We start from the raw sequence: 13,123 nt of genomic DNA on the forward strand, positions 1-13,123 counted from the left end.
AGCAACCCATCAGGAGTTGTAGAAAGTATGACAGAGATTGTGGTTGCAACCCCTGGCAGGCCTTCATTGGCGTCCATGGGACTAACCTACACCCACCTTCTATCAGAGAAGTAAGTCAAAATTGTGCTGAAAGGTTCTGCTAAATAACCAAATAAAGACGTTTTAAACAAGTATCAGCATTAGTTTCCTGAAATATTCACATTTCAATTGATTAGTTGTTTTAATGTCGTTTGGGACATAATTTCTATATATTATATACAATATTTCATATATGAGTAAATATTGCGATGCGGAAGCTTTTTATCCTCCTCAATCTCTTCTAGATGCCAGCACGTTTCGACGCAGAAAAAATATTCTTGATATATAAAGCATGGTTGTAAGCCTCAGGCACAATCAAGTATTTTACCTTATACCACTGTCATCCCTAAGCTCTTCCAACAAAGTATGCATGCACTGGCTGCACTTAATCGGGTAGAGCAAGAGCACTAGGTTTGATAGTTAATAAAAATGCCAAATAACAATATCTGTCAGGAACACACCTTCTGTCTTCTTCCAGTATACTTTAACTTGCAGCTGATTATCTTGGTAAAAAGGGGCTCCAATTTCAAGTAGCCGCGATGTACGCCGTCTTAGTGGTAGAAGTGCTTCAGTTACTTTTTTCTTAGCTTTACCTCCTGTAGGGGCTGGATCTTCTGTAACAGAATATAAACATATGTAACACCATGAATCAGATATTAGTCATGAAGTGTGAGTGATAACTAAGATGGCAGCCTCTGTCCCAAGCTCCATTCTACTGCATAAAACATCTGGACCTTTCAAGTTCTGTTATAATCGCAAATTTGTAGATAGTTTCTCTTGACTTCACAATTTTCTCCTGACAGTGACATCTAACTGTTTATGTTTCTTTGTCATATGAGCTCTTTAATTGAATAACACAAACAATAAAGAGGAAGCAGCTAGAAAGCACCTCTATTCTCTTCCAATAGTCTTAGTCTCTCAAAAACTCATGGTTATGCCCTGGATGGACAGTACCATTAGTTTTGAGGTGATGTTAATATGAATGCATAACTGCAAAGACATTGATGATAAAAGCGCAGGATCCAAAGTGCACATCTTCATGGATATTTAAAACATGGATCGCATGAGGCATGAAAGATTTAGATTTGATTATAGGCTGAAAAAAAGTTGAATAAAAGGCTAGAAAAGAGTTATTAAAGTAAACGCTAATCATTAGTTCCACATAAGAAACTAATTCTGGTCTGAGGTGATGCTGTATGTATGTATGTAGGCCAATGCCCCCCTCATTTGTATTTCATAATTGTCTAGGAACCCACAAGCTAGGCCGCCGCTAAGAAAACTCCATCTGTGAGGTGTTCATTTTTAGGTCAACCTGAGAACGTCTACAATATTCACAATTTACTCTTCAAAGGGCAATTTTTCCAACAAATGTTCCATTAGGGAACAAGATGTAGTGAGCACTGCTATCATGGTAACAGAGACATTTTCAAAAGCTTAACTACTAATTTCTGTATCAGCAATATTTAGAAGTTTGATTTATAGACACCCTTTACTTTAAGGTCTTTTGATTAGCAGTGCAACAAGGAAGCCAAAGAATTTATTCAGCAATAGGTAGTAACAAATATGCAAGTCATCGGTTAAAATGCGCATAATAAAGTGGTACATTGCCCACTGCACTTGAAATTGTCTATTTACACTTGCGCTATATTATCATTACGAGAGATGTGATCCCAAAATTCAATAACTTTGAAAAACCACACATAAACAAATAACAAAACTGCAAAATATATAAAACAAAATTTAATCTCCATTGTATATGACTTTGAATCGGCTTCACTTTGGCATGACTATGATTAACCCTAAATCTGAGAATTTTGATAAAGTATGAATGATCAAAGAAAAAACAAACTCCAAACTGTTGATATAAGTTATGACTCGAGCAAACCTATATGAGGGCAGGTGCGTTGTCTTGATCTGCGCCCCACAAAGGTGGAAATAGGGCAATGATTAATGCACAAGTTGTGTAAAAGAAAACAGTTAAGAGAGTAGTCTCATACTACTACACAGTGCCTTGGTGACGTTATTCGTGTTATGGAGACAGAAAGGCCAGATTTCATAAATACTACTCCTAGAGTTTAACGATATTCTGTATCTTATAACTTCTCAAAACACAAACGGATGAACTATGGCAAAAACCCTACCAGTTAGATCCTAATATTGCTCTTCGATTGGTTAAGTCAGATTAAAGACTTAAAAATCAGGTAACTGGATGGGAAACATCTTCTCATAACGTTGTACGGCAACCAATGGCTCAAGTCATTGATGTATATTAGAAACCAATACTTCACGGCATGCAATACACATCATTCAAAGATGTATTTTATAGCTTCATAGGAAAGAATGTGTTGACAAAAGAACAAATCAAAACGGAAGCTTAGATGTTCTCTCTAAAAAGGCTGACCATTTATCCACCAGTTAACAGAACAAGCAGGGGCAGCACTTAGTGATGAGGTAGAAAGTAATAAGGTGAAGTTACCAATATGGTTGTTTCACACCTCAGAAAGCAGACTACTGCCATGTACTAACAGAACTCTAGGAATGTATGCCTGCAATGTCTCCTTTCTGCCTGACCTCTGAGTCCCAACTAGAGCGAATCCCATCTTAATGGACAATCTACTCTTGACCTTTCCCCAATGGCTGCATCTTTCCCAGATACATGCCACCTCTTCAGCATTCCAGTACCACATTTGTAGGACAGAGCACCGCCTCTAGGAAAATACAAATAATCTCGGTCTTCAGGTACATAACATGAGTGATGAAATCAGACCGTAGGGACACACTAAGGCTCTGATACAACAATCGGCATGGGACACACTAATCAACACAGCCTTTTCTGCACCCCGCGTATTGTGTACAGCTCAGAGCCCATTGCTGAACATGTGCCAGCAATGGTGCTTCAATTTCTAAGAGTGTACTTTCTGAGCTACTTTAGGGTGATCAATCAAATATATGGCTCTTGGAGTGCAGGGACTTTCTGAATGGGTTCCTGCAACCTCCCTGACTAGGAGGTAGGACTTATGAGGGGGCTTCAGTAGACTTACCCTCCAGGAGGGTGGAGTCAGAAGATGCGGTTTACCTGCAGTGGATATAGTCCCCCACCAATTAAAGTTGGAGGGTTAACGTGCCATCCCCCACACTGGGTTTCATAGCAAGCATGAGTTCCCCTATAAGGGACCGTGATGGGTGTTGTCTTCATGTGAGTATTTGGCATATTTGGTGTCCTACACATTATATAATTACTTTCCCTTTGTTTTGTTCCATTTGAAAAATTCTACATTTAAATGGGGCTCCGTTTATGAGTTTGTCATCATAAATATACAGCTTTCGGCTGAGTTCTGGTTTGAGGATGTTCTGTCTTTCAAAGTATCCTGATGCGCCCTTCCCTTGGATACAATTGGTGATAGGATGATGAATTTAAGATCACATTAATCATAGTTTGCAACAGTCAATAAAGACAATCGGAGTCTTACAAATCTCAATATTAATTCCAAAAGAGACAAAAAAGCTACAGCGAGCAGAGTGCTTAGGAAAGCCTACTCACAGAGCGAGATATTGCAAATCAAAGATCAACACAACGCTGTTCACTTTAAATGATCAACAATAGTTTGTTTCCTAAAATAAGACATTGCTGCGGAATTTATCATACCTTAAACTGTTAGATGAACAATCCTACTGTAGAGTGCTTCAAAGGCAAACAACGGTTCACAGAAAACTCATAAAGAATGACAAATTTTAAGCAGGCTCGCTGAAGGAACCCAGACAATCTGTCTTCATGGTTAGATTATGACCACAAAGCTGCCATACTAAAACATTACATTTTCAGATGTAATGGGAGCTTCTGACTCGAGCCTCAAAGTAGCAGGAGGTGGGATTTAAAAGAAGATCAACCAAACTAGCTTGCCTTTCCTTAAAAATACAATAAGTGCCACTCTCAACTCAGGGGAGTTGAGAGTGTTGTTTTTAGCTTGGGCTCATATTCGAGGCTTCTCTTATATATATCATACCCTAATTTCACAACCTAATTCTTGTTAGATGAATGTGGGGTCCCATATGATTCCTCCATGCCTTCACTGTTGCTTATCTCATTCTTCAAACCTTTACTCTTCTTGACCAGTGCTAGTTTCCAATTAGACTCTTGTGATAATTATAAGAAAACTGACCATCATGTCAATGGATCTAAAGATAACTTGTCAGCTCAACTTCTCAACTGTGTCAGGTTGGTTGGAAGAAGTGATGTCCTGACTAAGACATAATGGCATCAAATTGAGAGCTTCTAAAACTGAGGTTCTAATGCTGACCCACCTCAAGATCTACACGCAATCAACTTACAGCTCCACCAACTCTTCCTGACATCCCCACCACACACGCCAAAAAGCAATGTTGTCTAAGATGAAGAAACACGTTTTGTTGCTTACATTGGATCATCAGTTTAACATCAGTTTATAATTAGTATTTCCATATGTAAAGCTAACAATGTCAACTTCGACTCCATCAGTGTCTTATTTGGAGTTTTGAAGGAATATAAAATAGCCAATCTCCAATGTGTTCAAAAAGATGCAACCTACAGCATTTTAAAGATCAAAAACTATGAAAACCTTTCCCTAAGTATTCATCTGGTGCCCTGCCTTTTTTATTTATTTTTTTAAGAAATAAATTATCATTACATTTTTATGCATGATATTTATTTAAATGTCTCCCTGGCACCACGCCATATTTTAGAGAAAAAATTCAAGTGCACGCCCTACGTTGAAGTACTGAGATCCACTGACCACGCCCCAAGTCCAAATAGCAATGAAACAGCAATCTGTTTTGGAAGAGTAAGGCATATGCTCCCTCCCCACAGTGAGAATGCTTCCAAATATTCTCCACTTTCATAGAGTGGCAATATCGATGATGTGCAATGAATAGCCCAGTTCTCCGCACTCTCGCTCACTACACTAGCTTTATATCTCCTATCCCTATTAGGTTTCTAGGGACAACTCAATTTTGCAGTGAGCAACGTAAAAAAACAGCCTACATATTTAATTATGAGGAGGCTTCTTTCAAAATGTATGACATTATTTATTAATCTGTTCTTAACTCTTGTTCCTGAGGCCTAGGCTGTTCTAGTTCAAAAGAAGGAAACCCCTCAAGAGATATTTTTGGTTTTTATCACTTATCAGAATGAGAAATAAATGTAACTAAACTATTGTATGACAGGTATTTAGAATGTATGGGCATACCAAAAAGATGGCCAGGACACTTTGCTGAGCATGTACCACCAGACAGGAGAACATTAACAAGCATGTAACTGAGGCGCCAACATGGGACAAAAACATCCACCACAAACAAGACAAAAATTAGATATAAACTCATGGACAAAAAAAGTGACAAGTTTTTTTTTCCATTTGCACATGTGGCATGTTCCAACAAACTGCCTGTTTGTGATTTGGGTTTCTGTCCCACCCCCCAAAAACTCTAGTGACCATGTTTGCTTTGTTACAAAGTACGACAGTCACTAATGAGAACATAAGATTGCCAAAACAAAATTCCCCTAGAGAGGGATGTGGAATGCTGAATCTTTTTAGCTTGGGCAGTGTTAACTGAGCACCCATTAAGATACAGGATTTGTCATTGGCTACAATGTAAACAAATTCTCTTTGAAATGAAATGTGTGCTGTTTCCAGAAGTACTTAGACATAAGAAAGTAAAGGAACTATAGTCAGTTTATACATCAAATAAACAAACACAGAACGCAATGGGCTGTATCGAGAAGATGTTCAGCATCATTCCATAGCTGCGCATGGATGTTGCACATGGCGGTACACCCATTCAAGGAAGACACTGGACAGTCTGCAATGAGTATCTCACTTGTTATCTCCAAAAGTGACGCATGCTCGAAGCACCACAACATGGAACTACAGAGTGGTGCTTTGCCCGTTCCTTGTTGTTTCTGTGCAGGTACTACGGTGACTTACAACCATCCTTATGGGTTCTATCACCCCGCCTCAGTGGTCGAAGCGGGTGGGAGAGGACAATGCACAGCTACACATAGTGGCAAGTGAGCCACTGATCAATATCCATGCTGCCTTGGACACAGGGAGAGCAAGTGTTGCAGTCAGTGAAAGTTACCCTTGTAAGGAGGTTTTTTTTAAATGATTATAAAGCATATGAAAGGGAACAAACAGCATTGTGCAGCAAGAGAGAAAAAGAGGTGTACAACGTCATGACAGCAGATGCCAGAACTCTCTCGCCTCCCCCCTCCCCGAGAAGAGAAAAATAGGAAAAAACAAGTGGGGAAGCCTGCGCATTGTATCAGCGATGTTCTTCTTTAACAGGAGCAAAGATGCATTCTATGCTTGCGTGACGGCGCAAAACAGGGCCATGCACCTTCATGATACAGCGACATTTCTATACCCCATGCAATATTTCTCTGCTATATTCGTAGGAGATGAATTGGTGTAGGTACTTACTGCTCGTGGGTGCTTGGGTGGAGGTGAAATACAGCGAAACCTTAGCGCTTTTCAGGCGTACTTGCCCCCAATATGTTATTGCCTGTAGTTCTACCATGTAGTTGCTGTTGGGTTGGAGACCCTCAAGGACCACATAATTGTGTGACTGCCAATGTGAAGAGAGAATAAGAATGATAAAATTATTAAGTTGGTAAAACACTGGCACTTACAGAAAACACATAGCTGTCTTACATTTTCAATCTTTTCTTTACCTTAAGGCTTAACCTCTCCATATATAGCTTCTATAACTATAGGTAATGTTCCTAATTCATTAAGAGATATCCTACATTTAAATCAGTGCACATGTTTTGCTGCACAGGTACACATGCACGACTTATGCCATTCACAAACCATTGCCGCTGCATAGGTGTGCCACTGAGAATGTGATGGGGCATCTGCAATTTCCCAAATGCAGAGGTATACACAGCGTTCAGTTCTGCATTAGGGAAGTGCTACCAGAATTGCAGTGTGGTGTGCACTTGCACAGTGTACATGTCTTTCTTTAATTTTGTTTCCCTTTAGGGGAAAAACATTTAACCATGGAGCAACCCCTTTAACTACACCCACACGAAGCTTGAGCGTCAGTGCCAGACTGCCTGTAGCTGGCATTGTGCATTTTCCTGGGAGACTGGCACAGTGGGGGGCATTTTCGCAGCTGTGGGGGCCGGTTTGTTGTTACTGGGGGCTGATTTTGAAGCATTGCCCCAGTAACAAAAGTAGCAGTGCTTCACACTTGTGCCCCCCCCCACCTTCCCTGGGAGGGGGGGGGCTGGTCCTACAAAATTGCCAGGGCTGCTTTGGGTTCCCATCATCATGGAATGGAATTATTCCAGCCATTTGCTGGAGTAAGTCTTCAGGGGAGGAAAGGGTCAGTGAGGAATTCGAAAATGCCAGAAAACTCATACGTTTGTACGCTTTAAAAAACTTTCAGGGCAAACCGTGCTTTGAAGACACAACTCTTACATGAAGTATATTACTGAGCTATTAATCACAATGGTGTCTGTTCGCAAAGAGAACACATAACTAAACGCATACAGTTACTACAAATGCAAAGGACTGTGCCCTCCTTGCAGTTTTACTACTATGAAGTTGGATGTTTCGGCAAAGATTCACAAGTGCATGCAAGAGCATATAAAGTCGTACTCCTACAGTCCTACTTCCAGCACTCATGAATGCTGCTGTGACTCATCCCCACTGATCACCAGTTTTAAGACAGTAGAACTCCAAGTTGTGTTCCTGTCTTTTTGGGGCATGGCTGCAAAGACAGATAGACATATACTATAGGTTCAAATTTGCAAAACTTCTCCACATTTAGAGAACAAATATAAAAAAGAAACATTTAGCACTTATGCAAAACATCCTCTTAAATCTGCCTTCAGTGATGAACTGGCCCAAAATTGCAGCAAACCTCTGAATAAATATATTAACTATGTAGTTATGAGCTCAATGTGCCAGTAAGAAACAGTTTCCTGGCACTGATAGCACGTTCATTGTCACCAAACTCACTGGCACTTATCCTATCGACATGGGAATTATTACACCCACTGTGATTCAAACCTATGTCCACACGGTTACAGACACTGCTGTTTAGTGGATGTATAAGCCCATTAAATCACCTGACCTGCTGCATGACAGTAGTCTCAAAGAAAGACAATACCTTTAATTTCCATTCACCTGACTACCTTGATTTGTCCTTGATGTGGGTGGAACTTTGAACATAACATTCATTCACACTCCTGAGAGGTATTCTATTGGTTCATGTGAGAATAAATGGGGCGCCTGTCTTCGCAGAATTGTATAGCTGTTTAATTGGGTATAATCATTTGAGGGAAAACAGTCATTAACTCTTACGTTAACCTCACAAATGGCTTTAATTACCAGCTCCAAATCTTCAAAACTGTAGTACTGCATATGGGTCTTATTGTGTCTGCAAATGAAGGATTATGACATCAGTTGGTGCTGCAGGGATCTGGACCCTACGGATCTCAGTTTACGCACACAACCAGGTGCTACCAGCCTCAGGCACCAGAGGCACTGCTAGCAGACATGCAGTCCTCGAGCATGGCGGCCTTTCGCCCGTTACCTCTGAAGCTTCACACAGAAGCAGTGCTTGGAATGGAAAAATAGAAGTGCAGGTACTCTGTAGCCGAGTACCTGCTTGTTTCTGAGAAGTGCCGGTACTCTCCGATTAAAAGTATTAGGTTGGTCTCGAAAAGTGCCGGTACTCTCCCTCTCAAAATAAAAAAAAGTGACGGTACTCCATACCGGGCAGTACCGGCCCATTTAAAGCACTGCACAGAAGCCCTTTCATCCACCCAGTTTTTAGTCTATTAGCTTTTCTTACCCCACCAGTTGTCTTCCTTCTCTTCTTTTTTGCAGGGATGACGGATTTGCTATTGACCGTCCAGCTCCAAAAGACTTTATAGTGGTGAACGGGAATGTCCGGCTCCTCGGGGAGATCCCAAACTATGCGCATGGAAAGACTGCCATCATCGTTCGTCGTGGAGTTGGCAATTCTAAGGTTCGAGGGAGCTGGTGGCGCTGATGGATCTGGACAATGAAAAGAATAGGGCATGTTAAACAGAGAAGAAAGACTAAATATTATCTGTGGTGCACTGTGGGATGTCTATGGAAAATTGTGTGTGTCAATCAATCACTGCTCGTGGCACATATGCAACACTATCGCTCACCCGGTGACACCGGGGTAACATGGATGTTGTTCAATGAAGAATGTTAACATTGAGACTTTACTTCATGCTGTGCAGCTGTCCAGAGGGCAGGATACACAAGCATACAAATGCTTTACAGATGGGCCAGCAGAGGCGTAATGCTCTTCATGTGGATACCTTACAGAATGCTGTCCGTAAGGCTCATGATCAGTTTCAAAGAGATGGCGCTTTCAGTCAGCTTCACAACATACATGTTTCCAATAAGAAACCAGACCCCTGCTTACCATTCTTCCATGTGCCAAAGTTTTTTTAACCCGCTTTCCTCGGGCAATAGCATAACTACCACTGCGCCACTATGCCCTTGAACTTTGCCAGACCTGATGTTATCCTTCCTGGGAAAAGTCTTCTGCAGTAGTTCAGCTGCACTCTTAACAGCAGCGCATCTGTTAACAGCCTACAGAAGAATGTGGCACAACTCTTCAGACTTACATTGATAGGGAGAACCTTCCTTTTTTGCTGGACTAGATCTGTGGCCTATTAAAACATTTCTCCATAGGGAAGAAAGGAATGAGCTTCAAGCCACCAGCTATCTACTGCCAGATGTCTGCTCATTACAGGTGATGACTTATGCAAAGAAATGTGTTGCTTCTGTGTTTTTTGTTTGTTCTCGTTATATTTTCAACATTTTCAAATGGGCAGGCAAAGGAGTCAATATTTCTGGAGTCTTTAAAATCACCTCAACAGAATGAAAGGTTGTCTCTATTTCAATGCCTGATATAAAGATGCCCCATTTTATGGGCCATCCTTTTCACCCAACATGGCAACTGCAGTTCTTTTGACAACATAAAACCAATGGCATTTTAAAAAAACATGAGGCAAGTGTTTCTGGTCACAATGGTATTTGCTGCTTATAAAGTGCTTTCTTTGCCACGCAGAAATTTTAACAAAAAAAATTTGGAACATCAATTACCTTTGTTAAAAAGATGATTCAAAAGTATTGTTGGCATATAGGTTTGCTGCTTACTCAATTAGAAACACAGCAAACTGATTTTGCATGAAACTTTGGCCCATCTTTCTCTTTTGAAAAGCGGAATCATGTATTTGCTCCTTTCTTTGTAAAGCTTACAGTGAAAATACTGCTAAATCAGTTTACCCCACTGTTTCCCTGGTTGAAAACCTTATGCTATATGGTACTGCCCAAGATGTGTGCTCCAATCTGTCGAAATCGCTATTATTCAAACAGCAAATATGGTTCACAATGGATTTATTAGCATCAGTTTGAAAACTATTTGTATTATCCATACTTGTTCCCTGCTAGATTGAATAATTCGGAGAACAAACTGGCTAAACCTGTTACGGTATGGTATCGGAAGATTGTGTACTAAATATTGTGCTACAAGAATATCGCAGCAAAAATATAAATATTGTGCTACAAGAATATCGCAGTAAAAATATTAACAGCCAAAATATCCTTAGGGTAAGTATATATAGATATATGTCTGCTTACTCTACTCATCTTCACATATATCTTCAAGGTAAATACATGTGGAAATTAAAATAGTAAATGTACAATTACCAACATACTTAACAATTATATCGAACACCTATTTTGGAGGTGTAGAGCGATATTTAGTCAGTCGCGGCCGGTGTCGGGGCAAAGTGAAGAGGTGGGGGGACAAAACAAAAAACGAATGTAAAAAAAGGTACCTGAATCCAACTGCATCACCGCTTTTCAGACTCCAATGCAGGCACAGGCTCCCAGACTGCCCTCCGGCCAATCCGGACGCTGCTCTCACAGCATGAAAGAAGTGTCAGGATTAGCGTGAGCGTCCTCGATTTACGTTCCCAGGGAGACTGTGAGCCTGTGCCTGCTGTCTCCAACCCAGCAACGCAGCTTGGGTTGGTGACAGCCTCAGTGCGCATGATGGTTTGGCCGGCCTGAGATGGGTGGCGAAACCATTGTGCGCACGGATAACAGTACCCACCATTCAACGTCAGTGCCTGTCATCCCCTGGCCCCGCCCCAAGAATGCACGGTAGGAGAAAAATAAAACGTTAATAAACATGGTTTATCATCATTTTACTTTTCAAGTTTTGCAGCTGTTGCTGCTGGTGGCGGGGGGGCTCCTCCGCCATACTGCCGCCGCTGTTTTAGTATATGATATTCTGAGATACAACCAACATTACAAGAAAGTACAGTGCAACAACAACCGACGTTCAGATTTCTACCTAGTGAAGGTTGCTACTGTGTGGAACCAGAGACGTTTTAAGGCGTGGGCAAAGTGGGCTCTGGCCCATGGCCCCAGCCTGTCAGGAGGCCCCTGATAGAGCTAGCTCTGTTCTGCAGAGAGTACTGCCCTAATGACATTGAATAATTCCTAAACATGTTATTTTAAACATCGTTTTCCTTTTATTTATTTTTAATGTGGGTGATTTGTGAGAGTCTATCATTGATGTTTAGCATGAAAATGTTGTGTTTGTATCATGCAACATCCTTAAAAAAAATCTTTTAGCTAAAAACAGGACCTCACATATGAGAAATGGGAGGGTGTCACAGATATTTGCAGTAATTTTAGCACGCTGCTGCAGTTGCAAAAATTAAAAAACACACGTCGCTTTCTCTGAATATTAGATGTAAACACACTTACAATTGGGACGAGTGTATCTGTGCACTATCAGTGACCTGGCCAAAGAGGGCATGAAATAGCTCAAATTGGATCATAAATTTAAAGCTGATTCGGGCAGGGGCCCCAATATACATTTGGCCCAGGGCCCCCAAAATCCTTAAAATGTCCCTGTGTGGAAATAGTCTGAAAACGCTTGCAGCACTTTTTCAGCACGCCGTGCACGTGCAGTTGTTTATATGCCCGAGGGCCGTGCTCATTACCAGACTACAACACTAAAAAAAAGCATCTCTCCTTCGCCAAGAACAGGGGATTTATAATTAGAATTATAAAGTAAAGCGAGCTGGGGTTCAAAGTCCCGCTCCATGGTCTGGCATCTGTTTCCCCACATTCACGTCCATGCGGATCCCATTCATTTAGCTGCCACTGGTGCTCACCATCACGCATGGAGCTCGCGCCGTGATTGATGAGCAGTTTAACTTCAAAGCCCAAAATGGCGAAATGTGGCAGGTTCGCGTTTACAAATGAGCCGAGTGACTGCGAGACTAACACCTTCATCTTGTGGCCTGAGACTCAGCGCGCCAATTAGAGCGAGGCCAGATCTCACTTTCAATTTCAGTAATGATGGGCACACGGTTCGCTAGGTGGAAATATGAAAGTATTCGAATACAAATGTTTTACAGTTTCAATGTACTGATAAGGAAAGGTAACATTCAAAACTGTTTTAAATATTTTGAAATAATGTCTACGCAGAAACAATGCATAACAATTAATATGCAATCTAAAAAGAAAAACAAGTTACATCTTTTTGAGATAGGGCGGCAACGGGACAGCTGCCAGAAATGGGCAGAATTCTTGTCCACCACCAGCCTGGTGGAACCCCCGCCCTATCTAGAAGGCAGAGGACGGCCATTTTCCTGACAGCAGACTGACAAGAAAACCATCACCTGTCAAGCAACCAACAGAGGACAGGTTCCCAAGGCCCATCCTTATTAGGGCATTCTTTTCGACATCATGTCACCAGTTTTTTTCCTGTCAGTGGCCACTATGGAAGCAAAAATGTCCCCCATGTAATTTATTTTCCAAAGGCTGACTAAAAAAAAAGTGTGCAGGTAGATCTACCATGCCTCTCTCTTTTTTCACCAGAGCAGCTCTTGCCATTTGGCCACTTGGGCAAATAAACCTACTGACCTTGCGGTTAAATCTACATTTCTGGGGTGGGCCCCAGCTGGTCAAGGAGAGACTGGGCCTCTGCTGCCCTA

The 13,123-nt window shown here is 41.3% G+C and overlaps 1 protein-coding gene across 2 annotated transcripts in view; it reads right to left on the reverse strand.

Moving 5' to 3' along the window:
• Window positions 1-13,123, reverse strand: part of ANOS1 (anosmin 1) — a 420,145-nt gene that overhangs the window by 76,532 nt on the left and 330,490 nt on the right. The window contains exons 7-9 of one of the 2 annotated variants that reach the window (XM_085622286.1): window positions 8,914-9,119; window positions 6,531-6,675; window positions 540-689 (exon numbers count right to left, since the gene is read on the reverse strand). In XM_085622286.1, coding sequence (XP_085478412.1) covers window positions 540-689; window positions 6,531-6,675; window positions 8,914-9,119 — 501 coding nt within the window. Of the gene's footprint in view, window positions 1-539; window positions 693-6,530; window positions 6,676-8,913; window positions 9,120-13,123 lie in introns of both variants that reach the window. The other variant, XM_085622285.1, reaches the window with a different exon arrangement.

The sequence above is a fragment of the Triturus cristatus genome, chromosome 8 (genome assembly GCF_964204655.1).
Source record: "Triturus cristatus chromosome 8, aTriCri1.1, whole genome shotgun sequence".
Classification (NCBI taxonomy): Eukaryota; Metazoa; Chordata; class Amphibia; order Caudata; family Salamandridae; genus Triturus; species Triturus cristatus.